The following is a 27,715-nucleotide window of genomic DNA, read 5'->3' as shown; positions in this document are numbered from 1 at the left end:
ACTTCAATATTCAGATGGCCAAGAAGTACCAAATTCTTGGAATATCGAGCATCTAGGCCATTTTTATCCTTAAGATACCTTGTACTCAAGTTCTCATTAGCAGCGCAATGCCCGCACACATTAATAAAGTTGTCCTTTGATACATGACTACTTTTTGTCTCCTAAGCATTATAGAACTCGGAGGCTGCTGTCACGAGTACTAACTTCATGCTAACTGATTGCAAAAACTCCTCATGAGTCACTCGGGGCTGTTTTAACAGCCACGTGTTCATGTAATTGCGTGTACGCCCATGAGGCTAACTACTAGAAGCTCTGAATACCAAGTCATCGACTAGTATAAGCGAGAGATCTCTTCCATATCCTAGTCATCGACTAGTATGAATACAAACTAACTCCGAATACTAGTCATCAACTAGTACAAGCGTGAGTCTAGTTTCAAAGACATTGACTAAAGGCAACTAGCTACTTGAATCTAAAAAGATTTAAGACTGCTTAATGTATGCGTGTCGATATTCTTCTAAAGACCTGCAAATGCTATGGTAATACTCGAGAAGTAAAGCCAAAGAAGCATTTAGAAAGGCAAACCAAATATTTATATGCAAGACGGGGGAATTGTTCATTGACACAATGTTTTCTATTCTTGGTCTAAGTTATCAATAATCTTTTGGGCTAATGGCTTCGACTGCTCTACATATTCTTCGAATTTCTCCTCGTTATAGTCTAAAGCCATGCCCGCAGAAAGGCGATTCAAGTCAGCTAATGGCCAGAAAGACTTGAACAACCCAAGGACATGCGCCACATATGTATTGGTGACCTCAGAAACGTAGCTTGTGATCTTTTGTGGAGCTTCTCGAAGTTGCTCCAGCAGAGATCTATCGTCTGCTATACCTTCTTCAGCTGGGTCAACCATATCAACAACAGCTCGCGCTGCAGCTTCGAGTTCTTCGAACTGTTTGTCCCGGAGTTGTTTTTCTTCGGCCATCGACTTGATTTGCTTCGTATTCTCCACCATCTGCTTGTCAGCATCTTGCAAAGTTTTCTCCAGAAGCTCAACATCATCTGAACGACGGTACACAAGGTTCTTTAAGTCAGTGATCATTTCCTCTTTAGACCTTAAAGTACTTTTGATTTCTGCGGAATAGTAGTCATATATATAAATGACTTGATAAAGATGGATGCTGGAGAAAAGTTGTCGACAAGAAAGTTTACCTCTATGAGCCTTGTTGGCGGCTTTCAGCCTCTCGCCAAGTTGACAGTTATCTTTGGTCAAATTGATGATCTCCTGATTGAGCAACCAGACTTCTCTTGTGCGCTCCGCCTTTAGTTTGTCGAGTTCATTATGAAGCTCGACATGTTCAAAGATCTTTTTGCGGATTTTTTCATCCTTGGCCAGCAGCTGGTGAGATCCCTCTTCGACCGTCTTCAGCACATCAGATTTCTCCCTGGAACGGTTGGCCATGGTCTGTTTTTTCAACAAGAGAAGTCAGTTGCATCCAAGAGCAACTTGAAAAGAGCAAGATGGTTGTAGGTATAAAGGACTGTTGACGTTCACTAACGCCCCCGATTTGTATACCGCAAGCGCACGGTTCGTGGTAGCTTTTCTCTTAGAGTATTCTCCCAAGGTTTATCAATCCGTGGATCGACAATGAACTTACTAGGGTTTTCCATCTAATCTAATGGATATATCCTAACATGATGCATTAATTGCATATAAAAGGTGAACCTTTGATAGATATGAGTGATGTACGAAGGTTGATCTCATCCATGAACCGGCAAGGATAAAGCATGACCGAAGGCATGACTAAACCTATCACACGCATTCTAGTTGTAGTTCTAGCTAAACGAGTAAGCTCAACATGCATCTCATCCAAAGCCTCTTTAAATCAAAACCTCCAATCCGATCCCTTGATACCCAACCTACTCTGTGGAGACGGCCTGTCACGATGCCCCCCTTTTCAACGGGATACCCTGAAGCAAGTCGAACCCCCTTTGGGTAGATCCGGTATGAACTCCTAGCCACCATAGCTACAAGAACACCCCATGTAATCTATCTCGAGAATAGATCTAGGAATAAGCGCACCCAAAGCAAGAACGAAATCGAAAGAGGAGAGACATGATCGCTAAATAGATCGGATGACATGAAGACATTACTCACATAATAGATTCGTTTGGATCGCCACCACCGCGTATACACCATTGACGACTCCAACTAGCTCATGAACTCCACCATGACACAACCACGCAGGGAGGCCATGGCGGCTAGGGATGGCCTAAGCCATCTCCTAAACAACTTCGAAGACTTGCGGCGGCCGTCGTCTCCCTCCGGTCTTGGCCCTAGGTTTTCGTCGAGTTCTGGTTGGATGGCTGCCTCGAGTTGAATAAGGTGCGAGCTATTTATAAGCCGAGGAAGCCACCGGTCGAAGGGGAAGGCAAACCGCCTCAGAAAAGGGCTGGGCCGGTCGGCCCAATGGGCCTAGGCCGGCCAGCCTAGCTCATTCCTTCGCCGTCTCGTGTCCTCCTTTCTCGTGCAGACTCCTCGCATCTTCTAGAGTTTATGTCCTTCACGATTGCACCCATTTTGACGTCGTTATCTTGGAGATATCTTCGAGGAAAGGATAGGACAGGGAATCCTTCCTTAAATCTTCATTTGCTTTGCTTAATCCCGAAGTATCTTGATCTCATCTTCGTGGGCTTGGTCCTTTGGGCTCTCTTGGAGGATGGATGTGCTTGAATGGGCTTCGAATCAATATGGGCTTTGGTCCTTCCTTTGGGCTTTGGCCTTCGTCTTTCTTCGTGTTAGCGCTCGATCACGGGCCTCGTCATTTCATGCTCCAAAATAGGCCAAAAACCTGCAAAAACGAAGTTCCTCCAAAATATATGTGCATATGTGAAAATGACCAATAATTAGGCCGGGGTTAGGACGGTTAGTGATTTTGATATTGAATTCATGCCATTATCAAGGATAAACAAGGGATAAAATGGGTACTTAAGGAGCGCCAACATTCCCCCCATGCTTAAACCTTGCTCGTCCTCGAGTAAATCCAGGAGCTTTGCTTATAAAGAAATCAACGTTGCCCCTCAATGTCCTCTCTGCACTTAGTCATACATAACAAGACATATTGCTCTCTCAAGTATTTAGCATTTAAGTTCATGTTATGACCGGCTACTTTTTCATTATGGAAGATAGACTAGCAATTAAAGAACAAGCCACAATAATAGATAAATGCAATGCTCTCAAACTTAAGCGAACTTCAAACCTTTACCTTGTTTCATCGTGAAGAGTTTTCAAAAGAATGCATATCAAACATAAGTGAGGTTCTCTTGCAAAAGATCATGGAAATACTCATCTCATCAAGTCGCTCAAGCCTACATTAGATTGTTTTCAACCTATTCTACTCATATATAAAAGTGGAAGGCTTATGTGGAGCTTGGTAGGTAAAAACAATCCTAGCAAAACATTATATCTGAAATATTGTCAAACTAAGAGAGAGATCTAATGGGATTACCGAGACTAGTCAAAAAGGCCATTGGAAAATAATGTTGGAGAGGAGGAAAGATGAAACACACACATTTAGATAGGTGGACATGTGCAAGTGGCAAATGGATGATCCCGAGACACAAATGAAGTTCTCGTTATCGGATTGCACATGGTTGGAAGATTTGAGTATGGAATAATTCTTCAAAGTAACTTGGAAAATTAATGAAACCAAAAAGAACTAAGGAGCAATTTATTCTTCTCTTTTTTTCCCTTTTTTCATTTTTCTTTTTTTTTCTTTCTTTTTGCTCCTTAGAACTTTTGATAACATAGAATACTTACCCAGCCATCCCCCCATGCTTGAACGAATGCTCGTCCTCTAGTATGAATAGTGGGAGAACCTACTAGCTAGGGTAAGTATCTCAAATTCACCTTCTTCTTTGTAAAACCGCTTGAAGGTGTGTTCCAGGATCAAAACATTTCCCTCCCGCATACTGTCACTACACGAGGATAATCGGTAACGAACAACAAGAACACGATAGTTGATGTACTCTAGGTAAACCATGCAAGAGCAAAGCAAACCCAAAGCCAAGTCGCGATTCTATTAGGCATCAAAGTATCTCCAGGGAGCCTTGTCTCCCAAAACTTTTCTTTATATGGTGCCCTTGATTCTTTTGATTCCGTCGAAATGATAATCCATACTCAAATTGGGTTGTGGTCAAGGAGGTAATCACAAAAAGATATTTTTGGTTTAGGGTGGATATCCAGCGAAGTTTGTAAAATTCCCGAAGTAGAAACTCACAATGCATGGATAAATAGGCTAGCAAAAAGGAGGTTACACAAAAAAAATGGAATGACCAGCTTCTTAGTCTCATACCAAAGAAATCAATCTTAATCCAACTCATCAAAATATAAGTTTGCAATCTAAAGGTTTCATCATGAAAGAATATGCTTTTATAGGCTTTGGTAGGTAGAACTTTGCAAGAGATTCACAAATGTAGATAGCATAGAAATTAAGTTTTTAAATTAAACAACACAAGGTGTAAGGTCATCGGTAGACTTAAATCAAAGAGCAACATATAATATGTGGGTTTAGAATTTAGTCATTTAACCTCCACAAATAAAAGAGCCGGTATTTAATCATTTTAATTCCATTTAATTGAGAGTAAATGGTCAAGTCATATACAACATAGCGTAGGTAAAATAAAGCAGCAACTTTCATCATTTTTCCATAAGCATAAGGCATTGCCAAAATGTATCATTGTGGTGAGCTCAAAGTGATGGCGATCCTACACTTATTGAAAACAAAAATGAAACTAGGTTGTCCTCCTAGAAGCCATGTGATAGGTTGAGAGATATATACAAAGGTTGCATCTATGGTTGAAGGCATATATGTACAAGCATTTAGAAAAAGAGAGAGTTGAGGAAGAATTATCGTCCTTCTCGATGCTCGTAATGAAGTGTAGCGCGGCCTCCCCCATACTTAAGCATTGTGCTAAGCATGGAAGAAGAATCATAAGCATCTTGTGGCAACCGTGATTATCTTACTCCATGAGATCTTTCTTCCTTGTCCACGAAATCCTCCCCCATGCTTAGCATGATGCTAGGCGTGGAAGGAGAAGATGGACCATCTTGCAATTCTTGAAGTCATTCCCTCATGTGTATGAATATCATCTTCAATGTGTCTTCACCTTTGTTGCCTCAATTTCGTTCAACTTCTTCTTGTACTAAGTCATGGTCCCAATCATTGCTTCACGTCGTCGTTGTCACCTTCAATTCCTTGTTGTCTCATTACTGCCGCATCTTCACGAATTTTTCTTTCAATTTCCAGAATAGAACTTATACTGAAACATTGCTCCATTGCGAAGTGCACGAATTTCCCTTTCCAACGAGTCCTTATTCGCACAAAATTGATTTCGAACAAGAGAGTTGTGTCCATTTTATCCCAGCGCTGCAATCTGTCCCGACGAATTTCAGAACGTGCAACGTCCAATGTTCTTGCCATATCTCCTTATACGGGTCTTCAAATTCATTGATCTTGAATGCGTTGGAATGAGAATTTGATGGAGCTTCTGAATGTCAACTTTTTGCTTCTTGTACAGCTCTGAACATGTTCTCAAATTGATGAAAACAGCTGCGTCCTTCTCGGGTTTCGACGATGTTGACGATCTTGATTGAAATTCTTTTGGTCTTGAACTCATGGGAGCGCTTCTTCATGCCTGCAAAACATTTTAAACACACACTACCCCGGGGTGACGGTCGGGAGTAGAAACAAATGCCAACAAACCTACCATTCCTAAAATCTCAAATTGTGGCAAAGTTAGCTTAGCGAAACTAGTGAGTGTACGTGTGTGCTAGTGTAAATGCAAATGAGAGGAATGTATATAAACAAAGACAATGTTTACACCTAGTTCTAAACACCATGTTTATAACTAGGTTGCCGAACTTCTCCATAGCCACAAAGACTTATTTAACAAAGGTCAAAACACCATGTCTATCCCAAGATCAATAGGCCTTCATAGCACAAGAAAAAAAAATAAAGCGCATTGCAAAGCTTATAAACCAACCAAATGCAACCTCATAACTTGGTAACTAAATGATGATGGTCTTCAATCATGTCTAAACACCATATTTACACAAGATTGCAAAAAGGAGAATGCTCACGTGAAGCATTAACATGGATATGAAAGCTTTCATCAATAAAGTTGAGACCAAGCTAGCAAAATGAGTGCATGAACAATGGAATGGACGCAAAGTGCAAATGCAATGTTAGCAAAAACAAGTGTTAGCAAGGTTGAAAGGACCTTTCGATGTTGTTCCGCAGCTAGTTTATTCAAAAACAATTGCTAAGAGTGACAAAAAGCCTTCGCGGCACTTCATAAGAAGTGAGGCTTTTGCCAATGAAAAAGGTTATTTATCGAAAAAGGATCAAGCAACCGAGCTAACAAGGTTTTAGAATTAGGTTTATGGGTTTCCTATATTTTTGGCTTAAAACAAAAATTTTGAAGAGAGAGAGTGTTGGGTATAGAAATTCTATCTAAGGTGGTTTCAAAAAAACTAGAGAGAAACAAGAGTTAGATTTTTTTTTTTGAATGAAAAACATACCCTATGGTTTTGGGATTGCTCTATGAGTGGTTTTCCTAAGGGTTTTAGGATCTCAAAAACGAGGCTAGTCAATGTTTTTTAGAAAAGGTTTTTTTTAAATGCAACATGCAATGCAATGCAAGGGTGAGACGAACAACATGGTATGCAATGCAATACAGGGTGAGTGAATAAAATGATATGACATGATGAGGTGGTCTAAAACAAAACAAAAAGTTAGCCTAAGTTAACTAGCCACAAGTTTAGAATCAAAGGGTGGTGCAATGCTTCATAAATCTCTCTAAAAAGACACAAATAAAAAGACTCTAAACACTAATAGGCACACAAAAAGGTCTACAAGTTTCCCAAGATCAAAAAACAAAGTGCTCCCTCAATAACATTTAGAATGAACAACATGAAGTTGTGGTTTTTATTAGAGCAATGGTACAATGTTACTTGATATTCCGATTAAAGAGTGCAATGTAGATGGTCATATTAATATATATAAAATAAAAGATCGGGTTGCCTTCCGCAAAGCGCTTCATTTAGAGTCATAGAGCTCGACTTTCTTACATACCTTCTCATTGATGCGAAGCCATGGTCCTTCATGCAAGAGGTGAAGGTGTTCCATGCAGCTCTTATTCCACTTCCCATGTTGGACATGATCAATCACGCTTAATGGAAAACTTGCCCAATCGTCTCTCACATCATGGTCACCTCCTTCTTTGTTGTCCTTTGTCGCTACCTTTCTTTTCGCGGATTTTCCTCTCTGTCCAGATAGGGGGATTGCTCCAAACAAATGATCCAATGCAAGGTGCACGAAATCTTCTTCCGAACAAGTCTTCATTTGCTCAAAACGCATTCCAATTGAGGGAGTTATGCCCCTTTTTCCCCGTTACTGCAATCTGCCTCGTGCTGATTTCAGCACGTGCATCTCCGATGTTTGAGACATAGCTCCTCCCGTGGGTCTTCAATTGTATCGATCATGGATGCGTTGAACCAAGGACTTGATGGAGATCCTAAATATTCAACTTTCTTGGATTGTAAACTTCTGGACTTGTGCACAAAATTGATGAGGCTTAGCGACGTCCGTTCTTGAAACTTGAAGATGTTGATGATGGTGTTCAAAATTTTGGGCACGGTTTCCCTCCTCATCATTTGAGTTTCATGTCCTGCATGGTTAGTGAAATCCCGGGCTTCTCCCGACATGTGCTCTTTTAGGGTCATGAGCTTGACCAAGCGCAAAGCAAGATCGAGATATGCAATTATTTGTAAACATATGCAACATAATCACATCCTCAATTAAATTTCATCAACAAGGCATGGTGTAATTAAATGCGGCATGTGTTTCTTGCATAGCGCGGTGCTCATTATTAGGCAGAGGTTCTTTAAGCATGAAATCAACATTCTCAAGAAACTCTAGCCTATCATCATGAAAAGAACAAGACATAGAATTTAAACTTTCATTCCGACTATTGGTTCGAGTATGAGATTTTTAACGATTATCAACAAAACCAATAGAAGCTTGAGAATTCACTGTATACCTTAGCCTCGGAGCTTTTTCATACTCATTGAAGTTGTGGTGCTTTGTGCGAGATGTCATCTTGATGCACTCCTCGTGGTCCGTCATGATTTGCTTCTCACATCTCCATGTGTTTGATTGTTGCGCTCTTGTAATCCGTCGTGGTTTGTTTGCAACATCTTCGTTTGTCGAAAGTCGACCGCTTGTGTCTTCATTTGCCAATGTCATTGGGGTTCTTCTTATGCTCCAAGCCTCTGAATTTTATCATGTACGCTTGATGAAAACATCGCCCAAGCTCGCCTTCATTGTTATCATCGTCATCTTCTCTATCTTGTTCTCATCACGTTGGTCCTGCCTCTTCTTCATGGAATCTCTCCTGTATACTCAACAGAACATATACCAAAATATATATCTATTGAAAATTTTACGAAATTACCTTTCCAACAAGTGGTCATTCGCTTTAAACGGAGTCCAAACGAGGGAGTTATGCCCGTTTCACTTTTGGCGCTGCGTGCTGTCCAGAAAATTTCAGAGTGCACGACTTTCGATGTTTTGGCCATAACTTCTTGTGGGAAACTTCGATTGACTTCATTCTTGATTCGTTGGAATCAGAACTTCATGGAGCTTTTGAATATCCAAAAATATATTGCAATTTTCTTCTGAGGTCGAGCAGAATATTGATGAGAATAGTATCTTCTTGTGAATTCATCCGAAGATGTCAATGATCTCAATCATGTGGTCTTTGGAGCGTCTTGTCGTGCGTCCTTGGCTTCAAGGTCATCACCATTGATTTACCAGCACATAGCATGGCTTCAATGATGTGTCTTCTCCATGATTCTTGCTTTACCCAAGGTATCGGGATTAGTGGAGGCTCCCGTGCTTTGTGTTGATGATCTGAGCGGTTTTCTTCCTTGATAGCATCACTCGACTAGAAGTATATCGAGCATCCCACTGGAGAAGATAGGTGGTGTCATGATTCTTCTAATCTTGTTGCCTCCAGCTTTGGTTAACTTCAAATCATCATCTTTTGTGCACTCGGCCTTCCAATCATCCTCGTCATCACCTTCTTCGTCGGTTGCTACTGCCTCTGTCCTCGTTGAATTCCCCTTCATCCAATGCAGAATATGTACTAAACTTCTGCTCCATTGCAAGGTGCATCAAATTATCTTTCCAACAAGTGGTTATTCACCCCAATTAGACTCCGGATAAAGAAGTTATGCTCATTTTATTACGGCGCTGCAATCTGTCCAGAGGGATTTCAGAACGCGCAGCGTTTAAAGATTTTACCATAACTCTTCACACCGATCTCCAAAGCTAATGGTTCTTGATCCGTTGGAAAGAAGACTTGATGGAGCTTCAAAATAATCTATTATTTGCTCATGGTACTTCTCTGATTTTGGACGAAAAACTCATCACATTAGTAACACTTCATAGATGATGATGATCGCACGATTTTCTTCGCGGGTATGCTTCATACCCATTGCTTGAACAAACAATTCTTCCCAAAAACATCAGTCTTTAAAATTAATTGACATGGCGGCATACCTTATTTATCATATTTTTCTTTAGGGAGTGGGGACTCGATAGCGGATGCTGGGCCACTAACAAAAGTTAGCACCTACCACTAAAGAGTGAATCTTGATGTTGTTGCCGTCATGTCGATGTGGACGTTGTCGATGTTCCATGTCGAGGCTCCTCGATCATCTTGTTGCCGATTGTTGAAATTTGTCGAAGTGGATTATGGACTTCTCGAAATCCAAGTTTGGTGTCTAGCTTTTTCCACCTGCTTTCAAGGACACAAACAAGAAAACAAGGGTATATGCAATAATAAAAATTAAGGTTAGTCCAAAAAACTAGATAGATCGCCCTAGGGTTTGAGTTGCCGATCCCCGGCAATGGCGCCAGAAAAGTTTGTTGACGTTCACTAACGCCCCCGATTTGTATACCGCAAGCGCACGGTTCGTGGTAGCTTTTCCCTTAGAGTATTCCCCCAAGGTTTATCAATCCGTGGATCGACAATGAACTTACTAGGGTTTTCCATCTAATCTAATGGATCTATCCTAACATGATGCATTAATTGCATATAAAAGGTGAACCTTTGATAGATATGAGTGATGTACGAAGGTTGATCTCATCCATGAACATCGGTAAGGATAAAGCATGACCGAAGGCATGACTAAACCTATCACACGCATTCTAGTTGTAGTTCTAGCTAAACGAGTAAGCTCAACATGCATCTCATCCAAAGCCTCTTTAAATCAAAACCTCCACTCCGATCCCTCGATACCCAACCTACTCTGTGGAGACAGCCTGTCACGACGCCCCCCTTTTCAACGGGATACCCTGAAGCAAGTCGAACCCCCTTTGGGTAGATCCGGTATGAACTCCTAGCCACCATAGCTACAAGAACACCCCATGCAATCTATCTCGAGAATAGATCTAGGAATAAGCGCACCCAAAGCAAGAATGAAATCGAAAGAGGAGAGACATGATCGCTAAATAGATCGGATGACATGAAGACATTACTCACATAATAGATTCATTTGGATCGCCACCACCGCGTATACACCATTGACGACTCCAACTAGCTCATGAACTCCACCATGACACAACCACGCAGGGAGGCCATGGCGGCTAGGGATGGCCTAAGCCATCTCCTAAACAACTTCGAAGACTTGCGGCGGCCGTCGTCTCCCTCCGGTCTTGGCCCTAGGTTTTCGTCGAATTCTGGTTGGATGGATGCCTCGAGTTGAATAAGGTGCGAGCTATTTATAAGCCGAGGAAGCCACCGGTCGAAGGGGAAGGCAAACCGCCTCAGAAAAGGGCTGGGCCGGCCGGCCAGCCTAGCTCATTCCTTCGCCGTCTCGTGTCCTCCTTTCTCGTGCAGACTCCTCGCATCTTCTAGAGTTTATGTCCTTCACGATTGCACCCATTTTGACGTCGTTATCTTGGAGATATCTTCGAGGAAAGGATAGGACAGGGAATCCTTCCTTAAATCTTCATTTGCTTTGCTTAATCCCGAAGTATCTTGATCTCATCTTCGTGGGCTTGGTCCTTTGGGCTCTCTTGGAGGATGGATGTGCTTGAATGGGCTTCGAATCAACATGGGCTTTGGTCCTTCCTTTGGGCTTTGGCCTTCGTCTTTCTCCGTGTTAGCGCTCGATCACGGGCCTCGTCACTTCATGCTCCAAAATAGGCCAAAAACCTGCAAAAACAAAGTTCCTCCAAAATATATGTGCATATGTGAAAATGACCAATAATTAGGCCGGGGTTAGGACGGTTAGTGATTTTGATATTGAATTCATGCCATTATCAAGGATAAACAAGGGATAAAATGGGTACTTAAGGAGCGCCAACAAGGACATACCATTATATACTTATACATATCTTTGAAAGTCCTCTGGAAATCTTTCAAAGTAACATTAGACACTGAGGGGTCGTCGAGCAACTCAGTTTTGATGGGATATTGGCACTTGGGAGATAAGACAAGAAGATTTCCCGGTGTGGCTTCAGCAGCATCAGATTGCTGTTGTGTGGTATCTACAAGTCGACAAATCTTTTAGCAAAACAAACAAAGAGCTCAACACAGAAGAAGTCGATATTCACTTACCTGTTGAAGCTCTAGGAGCATCTTTCGTTGGTGCAGTTTCTTCAACTGAGTGAATAGCCGGTGGTTCTTGTCCAGAAGGTGGAATTTCAGTTCTTGCGGCTTCTTCACCTCCAGTTGTTATGACTGCAACTTCTGCTGGTTTTTCAGACTTGGGGGCTGGATTTATCGTTGCATCGCCAGGTGAATCCAAGCCCAGAGTTGAGGAAGGCATGCATGAAGAAATTTTTCACATATATGCTGCAACTACAAATATTTGATAAGATTCAATTTGAATACTTATAGAGAAGACTTCCTGATGGCTAGTTTCTAGATTCTCAGAATTTTTGGTTTTACTATCGCCACCGTTGAGACCGTTGTTGTAGGTTCACCACTCAAGGGTTCTATTAACCCTGACATGGTTCCTTGAGAAGCAACAGGGCTCATTGGGATGGCTTCAGGAAGACTTTGAGGATCAAAATCTTGAATGTCTTCAGAAGAAGGGTCCACTGCAACAGCAGGCTGACTTCCTGTAGTATCATCCACAATTGCTTGCTCCTCAACACTAAGCTTTGAATTCTCAGGGTTGGGAGTGACTGAGGGCCTAGGAACAATAAGAAGAGAAGACAGAAGGAAAATTCAACTTCAAGAATGAGAACCAAAAATGAAAGAACTCGATGAAGGTGAAAATTTTGTTACCTATCATCAGAAGACATGATAACAGCTTTCTGCTTCCTCTCCTACCTTGGCCCGGTGGGATGGCTAGGCACTGCTTCACCAAAAGGGGTGTCTTTGACTCCCTGTGAGGTTTCCTTGCCCGCTTTCTGTAGAAGGTCTGCTAGGGGATGTCATCATCAGAGGAACTGATCAAGTCATCACACTCTGGATCAATACTAGACCGAGATAAGTGTTTTTTGGTATAAGCACTTGGCAGGAGGTGGTATGGATGAGTGAGTTCAGGAAGAGGAGGAGAGCTTCTATATACAAAAGAGTGCCCCTGCAAAAGTATACAAATCCGACCGAGTTTTTCACTGCATGCAAAAGTACTCGAAGTTGATTAAATACTTACAAGGGGAGGAGGATTTTTGGAACAGCGTCCACGTCCAAAAGCACTCGCTTCACGCGCAAGTGTGCTTCTTCAACCGACATCTCCTCTGCACACATATGGGAGGGACCTTCAGTATCCAAGTACTTGAATCCAAATCGACATCTTTTCAGCAGAGGTTGAACTCAACATTGATAAAAAGACAGGAGAACAGATGTGCCTGTTACTCCTAAGCGCTTGAGGCCTTCGATCAAATCGAGGAGTTCATTAACTTGATCCATGTCTAAGGAATTTGGATCAGTCTTCCATTCTGGGCGAGGAGCTGGTGTCCTCCGAGTTTTTTCTGGCAAAGGAGGAGGGTGGTTTCCAATATAAAACCACTGATCTTTCCACCCGGGAATATTGCTAGGGAATTTATAATTCAGATAGCGGTCTGAATTTTTCTGTCTAAGCTGAAGACCAGCACCTCCAACTAGATATTTGTTGACGGCTCTTAAGTACCAAATCTAGGCCGTCAACTCCTGTATAAATACATAAAATGTGAGCACCAACCTAGTGGTAGGGATTTATTACTGACCATTTCCACGAGTTTTGGTAAATATTTGTATGCAGGTGAATTAAGGGAGAAAACACACTTCATGAGCAGGGAAACACACTCCACAGAACAAGGCAAAAGGCGCAACCAATCAGAGAACACGAGTCAGGCTCAATTGGACCAAAACAAGCCCATGCACCCAAGCAAACCAGCTTAGGATAGGCCAAGACCCATGGGGTTAGGACAAGAAGGCCCAGGACAGCCTGCTGGACGAAGCTTGGGGCGGTTGGAGCCTCGGGCAGGCCGACCGACCTACAGATCGGCCGACCTGGCCTGTGGGCCCCACCACCTCATCCAAGCCACGCGTCGCATCCTCATAGGTCCCCTAGGTCGGTTCTTGGAGGATTAACTGTTGAAGGACGCCGTGCTGCCCGTGGTTCCCTCCTATATATATGAAGGGAAGGGTTCCAAATGAAGACACACACCAAGTGGAGTTTCACATCCACCAAGTGCTCATCCAAGCCTCCTCTTTGGTTTAGAGTTGTCTTAGAGTAGGGAGAGGGTAGAGATACTCAGGAGGGGCGCCGGTCTTCGGCACTCTTCTCCATTTTGTACCTCTACGAGAGTGAGAGAGTAGTTCGGGGGAAGTGCCGGGGTGTCGGCTCTCTGCTCCCAGCTTGTACCTCTACGGATGCTGCTACATTCTTCGGTGTTTAGTAAGTATTCGTAGTTCCTATCTCTAGTATTATACTTGGTTTAGTGTATGCTAGTAGTGCTTGTAGTTGAGTGAGGACAGTTCTCTCACTCGCGGGTTCGTTGCTCCGTATTCGTACAGAGTGCTGTAGTTTGCTACGGGTTGACATATGTAGTTAGACTGCAGTAGTAATCAATAGCGTAGACGTGGTGTCTAGGCTAGGGGTTATCCTTCGTTTGCCTTATATCCCATGGTTTGTTAGAGGTAGGCCGTAGGTGGTGACAGCCCTATTGGTCCTTCGTAATCCTCCACGTTCGGATAAGCGTAGAGCTGTTGGCCGGAGTCGACTGGCAGACCAGTTGTAAGCCGGTGCCCGAAGCGAGTATTGTGCCCGAGAGATCGACCTTTAACTCAGCAGTAGTACTATCTTAGGAATCCTCTCTACCCTTCTACCTATCTTGGTGTGTCCTTGGACCGATTAGAATAGGAGAGAGTGCACACACGTTCCCTGTGGATTCGATAACCCTTGGAATACTCTGAGGTGAAAACTATAATGGTATCCGTGCGCTTGCGGATTTATTCGTGACGCTAAAATTCCTTGTATCTTTTTCTTTTCTTTTCTTCTACCTTGACCCTCGCTATCCATAGAGAATCTATCCTTCCAAAGCTTCTCTACCCCACGAGATTTATCCCGTATCATTTTTAGTTTTCTTCCTGCTATCTTTACCCCAGCTACCCATGGAGAAGCCATCCTTTCACAGCCTCTCTGCCTCAAGGGGCGAGTTCAATGAGCCACCATCCTCTTCCACATCTGGCTATGAATCTTGTCCCGACCTTATCGCTATGGTTCGGGAGTTTCCCTTCTCTGGGTTAAGTAGCGAAAACCCAGACTACCATATGCGGGAGTTCGAGCAGCTTTGTTCACGCTTTGCCTCTGCAATCATGAAACAACATGTCTTCCGGTGGATGTTGTTTCCCTTCTCTCTTAAAGGGAGGGCAGAGCAATGGTACACATCCTATACATATACCGGAAAGGGCAGTTGGGACTCCTTGAAGAAGACATTCTCTATCATGTTCTTCCAGCAGAATGAGAAGGAAACTTTAGGCGCAACCTGGGCCAGATTTTCGCTCCTAGTGAAGTCCAACCCTACCATGTCGACACTCAATCCTTTAGTCCTTTGGAAATTTAAGAGGAGTCTCGATAAGGAATCCGCCGATCATCTCAACTCAATCACCGGAGGAGTACCCCTCAGTATGTTCCCGGCTGAGGTTAATAAAATCCTAGATCATATTGCCAAGTATACCTCCTTGTCAGCCGAGTCTGATCCTCTCCAAGAGGAGTGTGAGTTGACCCATGAGGATCTTCTAGCAGCTGAACCCAATCCTTCATTTCCCATATCCTCAGATTCAGCTGTAGAAACCTCGCCCGAACCAGGAACATCGTAAGGAGAAGAGATTCACCCCCCGAAGTTCTCTTCTAGATTCGAGGATGAATCAACGGGAAACCATAGAAACACCTCTAATCTCATAGATGCCCATTCAGGGATGGAACCTTCCTCTGTCCACACCGATCAATATAGAGATCTTTTGATAGAACCTTCTCTTAGGCCTACGGTACCTCCTTCTCCTCTTGATTCCCGTAACAAAGCACCTCTCGAGGAAGCCATGATGGAGGATTGGTCAGATGGAGAGAAACGCTTTTCTGAAGCAATTTGGATTAGCTCACCCTCCACGATCACTCCTTGCTCAATAAGGGGAACTACCGTAGAAGCCCACATTAACCCCATCATGGATGTTAATTTTTTGCCATGGCACTTAGCGTACACTCTTCTGGGCAATGTTACGCTGAGACCATCCGACACGCTATTAAGAAGTTGTCCCTTGGGACACATCCTCAAATGTCAGGGGATTGCAAGTGCCGTGCCACTTATAGTAGACAAAATCGAGGTCAACTTAGATTTCCACTCTTCAATATCCTGGATTTTGATCTTCTCCTAGGCTCCCCGTTTGAAAAACTTCTCATATATCACGGGAGTCTAGAAAAAAAGCTTAGGAAAACCGCTTCCGCCACTGTCTCTTGCTTAGAAAATTCTATGGCGAGGCATTTTCCCGAGCCAAACCCGCTCAAGGAAATGATGCATGAATCTCTGTTCATACCATCTGAGTCCATTCTCTTCGAGTTTGCAAAATCTGCCACTTCCGAAGAGAACAACTCGGAACAAATCCTTCGCTTTTGTGAAGATGAACGATCATTATCCCTCTTGAGCGAGTTTGAGCCTCTTCCCTCTGGCCCCGAGAAAGTTGTTCTCGAGCACGATTGAGATTCAACTATGCTTTCTCACGACGAATATCTTGAGATGGAGAATCTATGGGCCATGGAATTCTATGAGGCACCGACTCTGGAGTCTGATGAAAAGGATTCCATATATGACATTGGAGCTGCATCCTAGTGATACCTCAAAAACCATGCTCTTTCAATACCTCTCTAGAGTCAGGCACGCATTGTGCCAGAGCACACACGAGGACTATAACTACCTTAAGGTCCTCTCTTGCAAAACCTTTAGAAGGCTAGTTGTAGATGCATATGTCTACCGTAAACATTGCAAATTTCGTGGATGCTCTGTGGTGCTAACCTTGCAGCTAAACCTTCATGACACATCAACAATTGGTGATGAAAAGGGGAACACATCATCAACAATAGTTGCAAGAGGATGTTCCCAGGGTCGAGCTTATGACAAAAATCAAAGCACTGCCGGGAGATAGCCCGGATTATTATTTATTTATTTCCCTTCAATAAAAGCAAGAGCATGTTCTAGGATGTATTTTTCCTTCGGGTATTTTTGGTCGCTAACCTTTCCAGGGGAAGATCAAGAAGAATGACAGACAAGCAACACCTACGAACATGAGAGCTACACCAACTACAACCCCTCGATATGCCTTGATGAACAACTACAGAAGGAAACTTGAACTCCATACACTTGAAGTTTTGTAAACTCCAAGTGTGGAGGAGGTATGTGAGTGCCCCGAAGTAAGTTCTTTCTCAATCCATATCTTGTCTTCGAATTGGTGTTAGTTCCTTCATCTTGCTCTCTATAAAAAAAAGAAGAAAAAAAAAAGAGAGGAGTTGCCATGTTGACAATATTGAGTTCTCATCAACAAAACACCATGGTAAGCACTTTCAATGTCCTGCTTTTGACATTAAACAAAGCCCTGCCGTGAGGTCACCCGAGGATCGCCAGAGTAAGTCTCATGGTGAGAGTAAAGTTTAGTTTGAATAAATTCCAGAGCTCCCTGGTTCTTAAAACCAGCAGAGCCACTATTTTGTTTCCACCATCTCGTTGAATACAGCACCAGGTACAAGCACAAGTGTGGGGGAGATCTCGCAAGTTCATCAATGCCCTACACATTCGAGATCTCCCACAGAGTTATCGCACAACATCGACTGCGCCATCAAGACAAGGGACAAGGCAAAGACACCAGAGTCAGTCAGTCACCCGATGGTTTGGCTGAATCACCACTGCCTTGACCCCCATCATCTTCAAAAGTGATAGTTTGTGCATCCTCTACCTCTCAACTCTCTTTGATTCATGAGTTTGAATGGTTTTCAAATCTTACTCACTAAAATCAAACTCAAAGTGAATCAATGTGTTGCATCTACTCTACATGTTTTCTATGGTTGGCTTGCATATGTTCTATTCCATGCTTATCATCTTGATGCTTGTGGACAAAAAATCCTTAGGAAATCATGCTTATCTAAGTAGTTGATGTCTAAGATATGGTTTGGATGATACGATCTTCGCTCCTTTTTGTTTAAGTACTGGGGAACTTTATTTGAAAATTTGAAAAAAAATCCTTGCAAAGCTCCTCTTTGACATGCCAAAGTCCTACCAAATCCATATGATTATACTCCTTGAAAACCATATACACATATGCTGCTTGTTTTTTGCATTGAGCTTTGTCAAATTGTTGTGACCCTTGAGAGAATTCTTTTCATGCTTTCATGATCAAGATTCACGTGCACACCATATACTCCTTGCTATGCTTCTTTGACAAGTTAGCATTGTACCATCCACTCATTCCATAAAATAAATGCTCCACTATATGTGTTGGTCTCTCGCCCCAGTTTTTGTTAAAAAAAAGAAGAAGAAGAGAGGCATGGGCTATCGAAAAAAAAATATGTACACATGAAGGTCCAAGTATTGGAAAAAAAAAGAAAAAAAAGAAGAGATAGCCATGCTCTCAAAAGAATTTATATAGGGAGAGAGATCGTACAAAAGGAGTTTCCATTCCTTCCATCACAATCCATGCACATGCACATCTTGATCTGATTGTATGACTTGTTTTTCTCTTTGGATCCGGTCTTTGACTTTGCAATATATGTAATACAAGTATGCCTTATCCTTCATACCCTACCTTGAGCTCCACATATAGCCATCACTAGAAGTAGGATGAAGAAAAGGCAAGCCAAATGCCTTGATAAGGACATATACACATTGAGTGATCTGAGAGAATCAAATGAGGAGCTAAGCAAGGTTTGTTTTCAAAACTTATTGAAAAAACCCCAAGCTACTTGACATGAGGAGTAGAAGTGATTTGATTCGCGACCATTCCATTCCTCAACTACCCAAGATGGCATGATATAAACTTCAAAGTTCACAAGTGCAAGGTATGGTTTGGAATATCTCTTTTGCTCGCTTCATACCTTTGGAAGTCATGTTCCAGCTTAGTCCTTTCTGCTTTACTCAAGGACGAGCAAAGGCAAAGTGTGGGGGAGTTGTTGACGGCTCTTAAGTACTAAATCTAGGCCGTCAACTCCTGCATAAATACATAAAATGTGAGCACCAACCTAGTGGTAGGGGTTTATTACTGACCATTTCCATGAGTGTTGGTAAATATTTGTATGCAGGCGAATTAAGAGAGAAAACACACTTCATGAGCAGGGAAACACACTCCACATATCAAGGCAAAAGACGCAACCAATCAGAGAACACGAGTCAGGCTCAATTAGATCAAAACAAGCCCATGCACCCAAGCAAACCAACTTAGGAGAGGCCAAGACCCATGGGGTTAGGACAGGGAGGCCCAGGACAGCCTGCTGGACGAAGCTGGGGGCGGTTGGAGCCTCGGGCAGGCCGAACGACCTACAAGTCGGCCGACCAAGCCCGTGGGCCCCACCGCCTCATCCAAGCCACGTGTCACCTCCTCATAGGTCTCCTATGTCGGTTCTTGGAGGATTAGCTGCTGAAGGACGACGTGCTTCCCGTGGCACCCTCCTATATATATTAAGGGAGGGGTTCCAAATGAAGACACACCACCAAGTGGAGTTTCACATCCACCAAGTGCTCATCCAAGCCTCCTCTTTGGTTTAGAGTTGTCTTAGAGTAGGGAGAGGGTAGAGGTACTCAGGAGGGGCGCCGGTCTTCGGCGCTCTTCTCCATTTTGTACCTCTACGAGACTGAGAGAGTAGTTCGAGGAAAGTGCCAGGGTGTCGGCTCTCTGCTCCCAGCTTGTACCTCTACGGATGTTGCTACATTCTTTGGTGTTTAGTAAGTATTTGTGGTTCATATCTCTAGTATTATACTTGGTTTAGTGTATGCTAGTAGTGCTTGTAGTTGAGTGAGATCAGTTCTCTCACTCGCGGGTTCGTCTCTCCGTATTTGTACGGAGTGCTGTAGTTTGCTACGGGTCGACATATGTAGTTAGACTGTAATAGTAATCAATAGCGTAGACGTGGTGTCTAGGCTAGGGGTTATCCTTCATTTTCCTTATATCCCACGATTTGTTAGAGGTATGCCGTAGGTGGTGACAGCCCTATTGGTCCTTCGTAATCCTCCACGTTCGGATATAGCGTAGTGCTGTTGGCTGGAGTCGACTGGCAGACTAGTTGTAAGCCGGTGCCCGAAGCGAGTATTGTGCCCGAGAGATCGACCTTTAACTCAGCAGTAGTACTATCTTAGGAATCCTCTCTACCCTTCTACCTATCTTGATGTGTCCTTGTACCGATTAGAATAGAAGAGAGTACACACACGTTCCCTGTGGATTCGATAACCCTTGGAATACTCTGAGGTGAAAGCTACAACAGTATCTATGCGCTTGCGGATTTATTCGTGATGCTAAAGTACCCAACATTATTGAATCCTATAGGAGCGCTAGGGTCTGACATGAAAAGGATATCGAAAGAGGTTCCAGTGAGGCTCAATACCAAGAAAAGCCTCATAGAGATGAACAAAAATAGCAATATGTGCAATAGAGTATGGATTCAAATGATGAAGCTTCAGATTGAAAGTGTAAATAAGGCCACGGAAGAAATCAGAAGCAGGGAGGGCCAATCCCCTTTCGACAAAATGATAAAACATAACAATCTCATCAATATTTTCCTGGGGATAACGTTGACGGAAAGAAGGGTGCCATTTCACCAAATCTTGGGATTGCAAAAGACCCTCAGCAACAAGATTCAAAAGGTGGTTTCTTGAGCACTTACTATATGACCACTCGCCTGAAGGATCCTTCACTTGTTCTTGATCCTCCTTCTTCTTCCCTTTGGCGGCCATTCTCTTGTTGCCCATCCACGATGTCACGAGTTGCTTCACTCGCATGCGCTCGGGGACTCAGGGAGAGGGAAACGAGAGCGCACAAGGTGGGTTAAGGAATGGGAATGAATCGGAAGCAAGATTTAACCCTAGATCTGGAAATGGCGGTGGCTTGAAGAAGAAAGTGCTCGAGCAAAAGTAAATGCCAGGGTGAGTTAAACCCTAATCTCTAAAGATAAGATTTTTTTAAGCGGTGATTTAGGGTTTGTTTGGAAAGTTATTTGTTTAAACCATTTTTTTAGGGATATAATCTTGAAAAGAGGGGTTTTCAAATTACTAACCAAATATCCTATTTTAACCATCAATTCAAATTCTTTTATTTAAAAGTATGCCACGAATTTTGGATCCTTTTTCCAAATATTGGAATTTGGATTCAAGGCTCGGGGGCTGCAAGATACGTGTCATCGACTACTTTTTTTTCAAAAATATTTGGAAGATTAGAGAAGAAGATTCAAGACTAAATTGACCCTCAGCCTGAATCTACGATTCAACCTAAGGCTTGGGGGCTACTCCATATGGAGTGCGATTTTCATCGCACCCCATAAAGAAGATCAATCTTTGAAGATTACAAGTTCACTCGAGTAAGAGCACCTCGCAGCCTCGAAGCAGCTAAGGGAAGTACTCGAAGCAAGCCTTCAAGATGAAACTTCAAAAGAAGTCGAAGACTACTTCAGAAGTACTCGAAGATTGCAGAACTTGACTACGAAGAGCTCGGAAGCTTGTCAGACCTGGGTCCACGGGATAGCTTACGTGGCACGGATCTGTACGAACTAAGGGATGGGGCATGTTCTATACCCTGACATTATGTAATGTACTCGAATACGAGTAGGACTAGTCGAAAAGAAGAAAACTATTCGAGTAGTACTCGAGTAAAACACCTAAGCTAGGATCCGACTAGGACATCATGTAACCCTACCTCCCCAGACTATATAAGGGCGGGCAGGGACCTCCTCAAACACAATCAATCACATCAAAGGCAATACAAACCACAAACAGGATGTAGGGTATTACGCAACACCGCGGCCTGAACCTGTCTAAAACCTTTGTGTTCCGACCTTTGAGTTCCTAATCTCGGTGACATCCTAACCAATAAGTCTACTACCTTAGAGAATACCAAGGTAGGCTTGCCGGTAAAACACCAACAGTATCCCTAGGTGGGCTTGCCGGTAAAACACCGACAGGTTACTCGATCAATAAATTCTCTGATAGACACTTCCCCCGCAATCAAGACGATGAGGAAGTGCTAGCTCCATTCTCTCAAGATCCACCGGAATCAGCTCTTGAACAAGAAACTGAAAACTTCATCCAAAAAGAGGATGATTCCGATGAGGTCTTTGAGCTTCCCGGGTTCAAAACGCTAACACAACCTCCGATTGAGATCAGGCCTTGACCTTCGGGCTTTTGGTATGCTTTTCTAAACAATAGTGTAGAGTCTCCCATCATCATCAGTGATAAACTCTCAGAAGAGGAGACCACAAAACTCATCGCTGTTTTAGAGAAGCAATAGCCTATTCTTGGTTACGATCTTCAAGATCCCTATCGATCCTGCTATGACACCTTCAAGGGAACCCCAAAGAAAGATGAAAAATGTGATGAGAAAGGTAGTATAGAAGGAGGTCCTCAAGCTCCCAAACGCTAGGATTATCTATCTCGTCCCTTACAGCGAGTGGGTAAGCCCAGTTCAGGTTGTGCCCAAGAAAGAAGGTATGACGATCATGGATGAAAGGACCTTAATCGCGTGATGTCGCATAGAGGGGGGTGAATAGGCATTTCTGCAAATTACAACTTAAAACAGATTGTCAGTCACCGACCGGTCAAGCGGACCAGTCAGACTGGTCCAGCACTTAGAACCGGTGACTAACTTACCAGCCGGTCAGACCGGTTGGAGTGACCGGTCAGACCGGTCCGACGCAGAACCTGCACAAACAGAGTTAATCCCCTTTTCTTGAGCTTGAACTCATATGAAACTTGGTGTAGGACTTCTGTAGAGTATATCTAGCAATAATGGAAGTTCTCTGCACACAAGTAAAGCACTACCAAGTAGATCGAGCAGAAGCACAATTCAAACTCAAAGAACTCTAATCCAAGGTAAATGAAAACAAACCAAAGTGAAGATGGTGGAATGGAGACACAGCGATTTGTTTCACCGAAGTTCAGATTCACCACATTCACCACGTGTGAATCCTAATCTCCGTTGAGGAAGCTTATGGCGACCACAAGGTCAAGCTATCTCCTCCTTTCCATTATATGATCATATGCCCTCGTGACACACAATCGCTGCTGCAACAAACTTGCCGCTGCTCACCACAAGTTTGGGAGCTAGCCGGCGACGCCTAGCCATCTAGGAGGCTTCACCTCCAAGAGCAACAAATGCTTCAACAAGTTGGCTGACGCAACCACAAGTGCTCAAATCTAGAGCTTAAGCTATCACTGCTCAAATGCTCTCAAGGAATGGTTTCACTCAACCCAACTCAAGAATTCAACACTAATCACTCAAATCTCACAAAGATAGGTTGGGGAGGACTTCTCAAGTGCTCACACGGCTCAAAAATGGCTCAGGAATGTAATGGCATCAGCACCCTCGAAAGGGTGAAGTCATGGGGTATAAATACCCCTCTCTCAAAAACTAGCCGTTGCTTCTGTTAGAGTCAGACCGGTCAGACCGGTCCCTCCGACCGGTCGGACCGGTCAGTTTGAATCAACTATCTGTTGGAGCTCAACCGGTCAGACCAGTCCACTGACCCAGTCAGACTGGTCCCAGGTGATTTCTGGAATTTGGATGGTTTCTCTCAGGCTTTTCTCACATGGGACTGCTATGAGCACTTTGGTAATATCAAACCCACTGATGTTGCATCCCACTTGATAGTACGGCATACCTATACTCAAGATCTCATAAATAAACACATAAACAACGCTTGAGCTTCATGTCTTGATTATGCCGAACTTTCTTCAATTTATATCTTGAGATTTTCAACATCTTTAATTCATTGAGCATACCCGCTTTGAGCTAGTGACTTTGAATCTTTCATTATGTAAGAAATCCATATTTGATTCACAAGTCACATTTTTATTCAAATAATGACACTCTTCAACATAGAACTCTCTATGACTCTAGGATCTTCGGTCTTTGACCCGTATCGGTTTTCTTGCTCCCCCCAAGCCATCGCTTGCGTAGCCTCTTGAAACTCGACTCTCGATCATCTCTACCTTCATCCTAGCCGTCCATTTTGAACTCACATTGATTTGTGTCATGCATGAAATCTTCTTTATCAATTTGAATCCTCAATTCAATTTCATATGCAAGCTTTCCAATTTGAGACTACACATATGTATATGCATAAACTCGTGTCCTATTCACATGTTCCTTGCTTGCTTCTGTTGTTAGCCAATATTCATCACATATGACAAGTCTTCCAAATTTGAGACTATGCAAAAACATATCATCATGTCTCATTCACAAAACCTTTTACTTGTTATTTTGAATCCCACATAAGTCAACAAGCTTTAATAAGTGTTAGATCCTTCATATAAAACATCAATGTCTTGCTCTAAATATCTCCACAACTTTGCTTGTCACATATACAATAATTAGCATTGGGATCACATCACTTGCTTGTAATATATGAGCCATCTTATTTAATATCAAATCCTAAATTAAATTCCTGCTCATAATCTCATTGAAACAAGTTAGTCCTTTAATCGTGTTGTCAATCCATACACCAAAATCCACTAGGGGCCTAGATGCTCTTTCAATCTCCCCCTTTTTGGTGATTATGACAACCCGATTAAAGCTTACAAATGAATATTCAATAAAGCTTTTGAACTCTCAGATTTTAGTTGGAGCTCCCCCTCAATTTGTGCAAATGAATGGAATTTATCAAATTTGGCCTCTCATGCCAATTTTGCACATATTAAAGAAAAAATGGGACTCCCCCTAAATCTCAGCATCCATGGGGTGCTAACAGTGTATGTAAGACTGCAAATATACTACACGTGACGCATATGACATGATAAATCACTTCAACAAATGAGGAAAATGATGGCTCTGTCAGCTGGGGACCGGTCACAAGGACCGGTCTACCCCTGACAGGCCCAAAAACAACATTTCATCAACAAAACATGCATCACACTTTGCTAACATAAATCAAGTTCATTGAACCTAGTAGCACACATTACAAGTCCTCAAGTCCACAAAGGATAAGAATTGAAAATTATTACAGATTTCAAAGTTACAAGAATACAGACCGGTCAGACCGGTCCATCCGACCGGTCAGACCGGTCTGGCTGAAACTAAAACACCATCTCTAGAAATCTACTTCTACTCTCTCTCTCTCTCTCTCTTGAAGCTTTAATCCATTTATTCTCCCCCTTTGTCATCTATCAAGAAAAAGAGCCTGGGAGAAGCTTCTGTGCTTCACCGATCATCTCCATTTCCATTTCCACCAATTTGATGTTGATCTAGCCAAAGATTTGAAGTAAAGAACAGATTTTCAGGTAGAGTAGTAACTTCAATAGATGTATCTGAGGGCATACTGCTACACATACCATGAGGAGGATTAAAGAGTGATGCAACAGCATTTTCTGCCATGTGTTCTGCCTCTCATGGATGATGTGGCTGCTGCAGAGCATATGATGGTGCAGAGGTCCCTGCTCCTCCATCAAAATATTCTGGATATGATCCGTACACATCTTGACCAAACAGAGGTGGTGCAAAGGATGATCCCCCAAAGTACTGCCCTGCCAACTGATCAAAAGATGCTGATCCTTGAAAATTCATGGCCATTTCATTTCATCCTCATTTTCTGAGTATCTGTGGGGAGAAGGCTCTCTCTGTGCCTTGGGACCTTAGGAATAATAGATTCATGCTATGTGTCCATTTGAAACTTGGTCTTTGCAGCCCTTTCTATCAATTCAATCAAATATGGTGCATATCCACAAATTTTTTGCAGATTTTCAGATATATACTTGATTTCCTCCCATATGTAACCAGCAATGCTAAAATCCTCACCATCTAGCCTCAGACTAGCAAGCAAGTTCTTTGCATGAAGAGAGATATCCTGTGGATTGCCACGTCTCTGGGAAATGGTCTTTCTTAGCAACCGGCTTAGAATGGAGTAATATGTGTAAAGCCCGGACACTTTTCCTGCATTGTCCATCTCACCCCATGGATACATAAATTTGATCTCATCATTAGGAAGGGGTGGTTGATTATGAATTTTGGGCCTGTTTGCATCGTGCCTGTCAAGCCCAGACACTCGGATGAACTGACTTTTTTTTGGATTGCGGATGAACTGAGTGAAAGTGACTCTATAGTGTTTCCCTTCAGTCATTCAGAACATAGCCCTATCATCCTTCAAATGTCCAAAGTAAATAGTGGCATAAAATTGAGCGATGACCTCCTTGTTCCAATCTTTCTAACAGCCCATAAGTGTCTTGATATGCTTGCTCTCACATACACTTATGATTTGCTGAAATAGAGGATCATCAGCCTTTTCCATGCTGCTACAGTCAACCCACTGTGCTTCAACTGTGATTTTCCTGTCCCTGAGAATTACTCATTGAAATCCTGTTGATATTGAGTTTGAAATCTAGGGTCAGTTGAGGTCTTTGGCTGTGAGTAGGGATCAATTTTTCTCCATCTCTTTACTTCCCTTGTCATTCCACTACCTGAGTAGTCAATGCATTTTCCGAATCCTAATCTAACAGGTTTTTGAATGATGGGAAAAGACATATTCAGCTCAACTCCCTCACTTTCATTACTCTCCTCATCATCCTCATCATTTCCACCAGCGGCTTCTTCTTCCTCACTGCTGCTTTGTTGTGCTACACCCTTTTCATGACGAGGTTCAATTCTAAAAGTCTCATCCTCAACATCATTATCACTGGATGATCCACCCTCACTCTCTTCTTCAAAGATATCGTCAGCTGCTGCTTTCTTCTGCTCCTTAGGCCTCAATTGTCTGCTATGGCCTGCATCTCTTTGGCTAGAACCACCTATATCTGCATCGCCCATGGAAGCATTTGAATCAAACCTGTGCTTTGTCCTTTCAAACTAGCTTGTCATCTTGCTACTGATCCTGGGTTCAAAGGATATATAGAATTGATATAAGACCTCAGGAATTGATTGGATTTGGATAGATAATATTAGAGACAAAATTGAAACAATTGAGTCTGTTCTGGGTAGACCGGACAGTGTCTGGGCAACCGGTCAGACCGGTTACCACCAGAACAGAGCCAATGGCTCCAATCGCAATCTCACAGCAAGAAATTAATCATGAATAATTTTCTTGAGATCTAGATCAATCCAAGGATAAGATGTCTTGAGCATTTTACACAAAACAACGACTTGGGGTTTCACTTGGCATACCGATCAGACCGGTCAGGCCAGTCTAACCCTAGATTGTGGATTCTTCCAAAATACCCAACAAAAATGAATGATCTTCTAGGAATAGGTTCTAGGATGTTGCAGGAGATGATCTACCAGAGGGATTTTGAATCTATGGCCTAGATGAGTAGATTGATGAAAAACAAGCCATAGGGTACCTTTAGATCGAGATTTCGAAGAGGAAACTGATGAACCGGCTTGGGGAAGCGGTCAGGCCAGTAATGTGCTTCAAATCTCCAAAGGAATCGCCTTTTCCTTGGTTGAATCCTCAAATCGCCAATGGGGGTCTTTGGACACGAGTGAGAGAGAGAGGGCACGGTGAGGAGAGGAAGGAGGTATCTGTAGAGGGGTAAAAGTGAAATATTTTCACTGTTTAACTCGTGAGGGGGTAAAATGATAACTGCCAGGCCAGACCTGTCAGACCAGTCGGGAAGACCGGTCTCCCCCTAGCAGTTAGGAATTGAATTCCAAAGGGTGTTTCTCTTAGAAGAATTTTGAGGTTAGATCCAAGATTTAGAAACTCGATAGATGTGAATGATTATTCCAAGGTTTCAAGCTCTTCTTGATACTTGCAAGAGAATGGAAGAGATAGATATTAAAATTTATGGACTTGAGATAATTTCACCACTTGTGACTAGCCAACAAGCAATCAAGCATAACAATAGTCACAAATGGTTCAATCGAGTCACAAAGACCAAATCTCAAATTCTATCCTATACACTCACACTTCCTATCATGCTAGTGGGATTTTGAAAGAAACTATCCTATGCCATTCAAGACATGAAAATTCACACACTAGCAA

The 27,715-nt window shown here is 42.8% G+C and overlaps 1 protein-coding gene across 1 annotated transcript; it reads right to left on the bottom strand.

The window, feature by feature from the left end:
* Positions 1-612: 612 nt before the first annotated feature.
* Positions 613-26,541, bottom strand: LOC120653432. The gene is made up of 7 exons (XM_039931182.1): positions 26,196-26,541; positions 12,734-12,818; positions 12,057-12,268; positions 11,689-11,844; positions 11,446-11,618; positions 1,210-1,462; positions 613-1,059 (listed from the first exon to the last, which is right to left on the bottom strand). Exons 1-7 carry the CDS (start codon positions 26,539-26,541, stop codon positions 635-637), a joined length of 1,650 nt encoding a protein of 549 aa, XP_039787116.1. The 3' UTR covers positions 613-634.
* Positions 26,542-27,715: the final 1,174 nt, after the last annotated feature.

This window comes from Panicum virgatum, chromosome 1K, assembly GCF_016808335.1.
Source record: "Panicum virgatum strain AP13 chromosome 1K, P.virgatum_v5, whole genome shotgun sequence".
Classification (NCBI taxonomy): Eukaryota; Viridiplantae; Streptophyta; class Magnoliopsida; order Poales; family Poaceae; genus Panicum; species Panicum virgatum.
The sequence above is the reverse complement of the archived record's forward strand: the minus strand, read 5'-3'. Positions and strand labels throughout refer to the sequence as shown.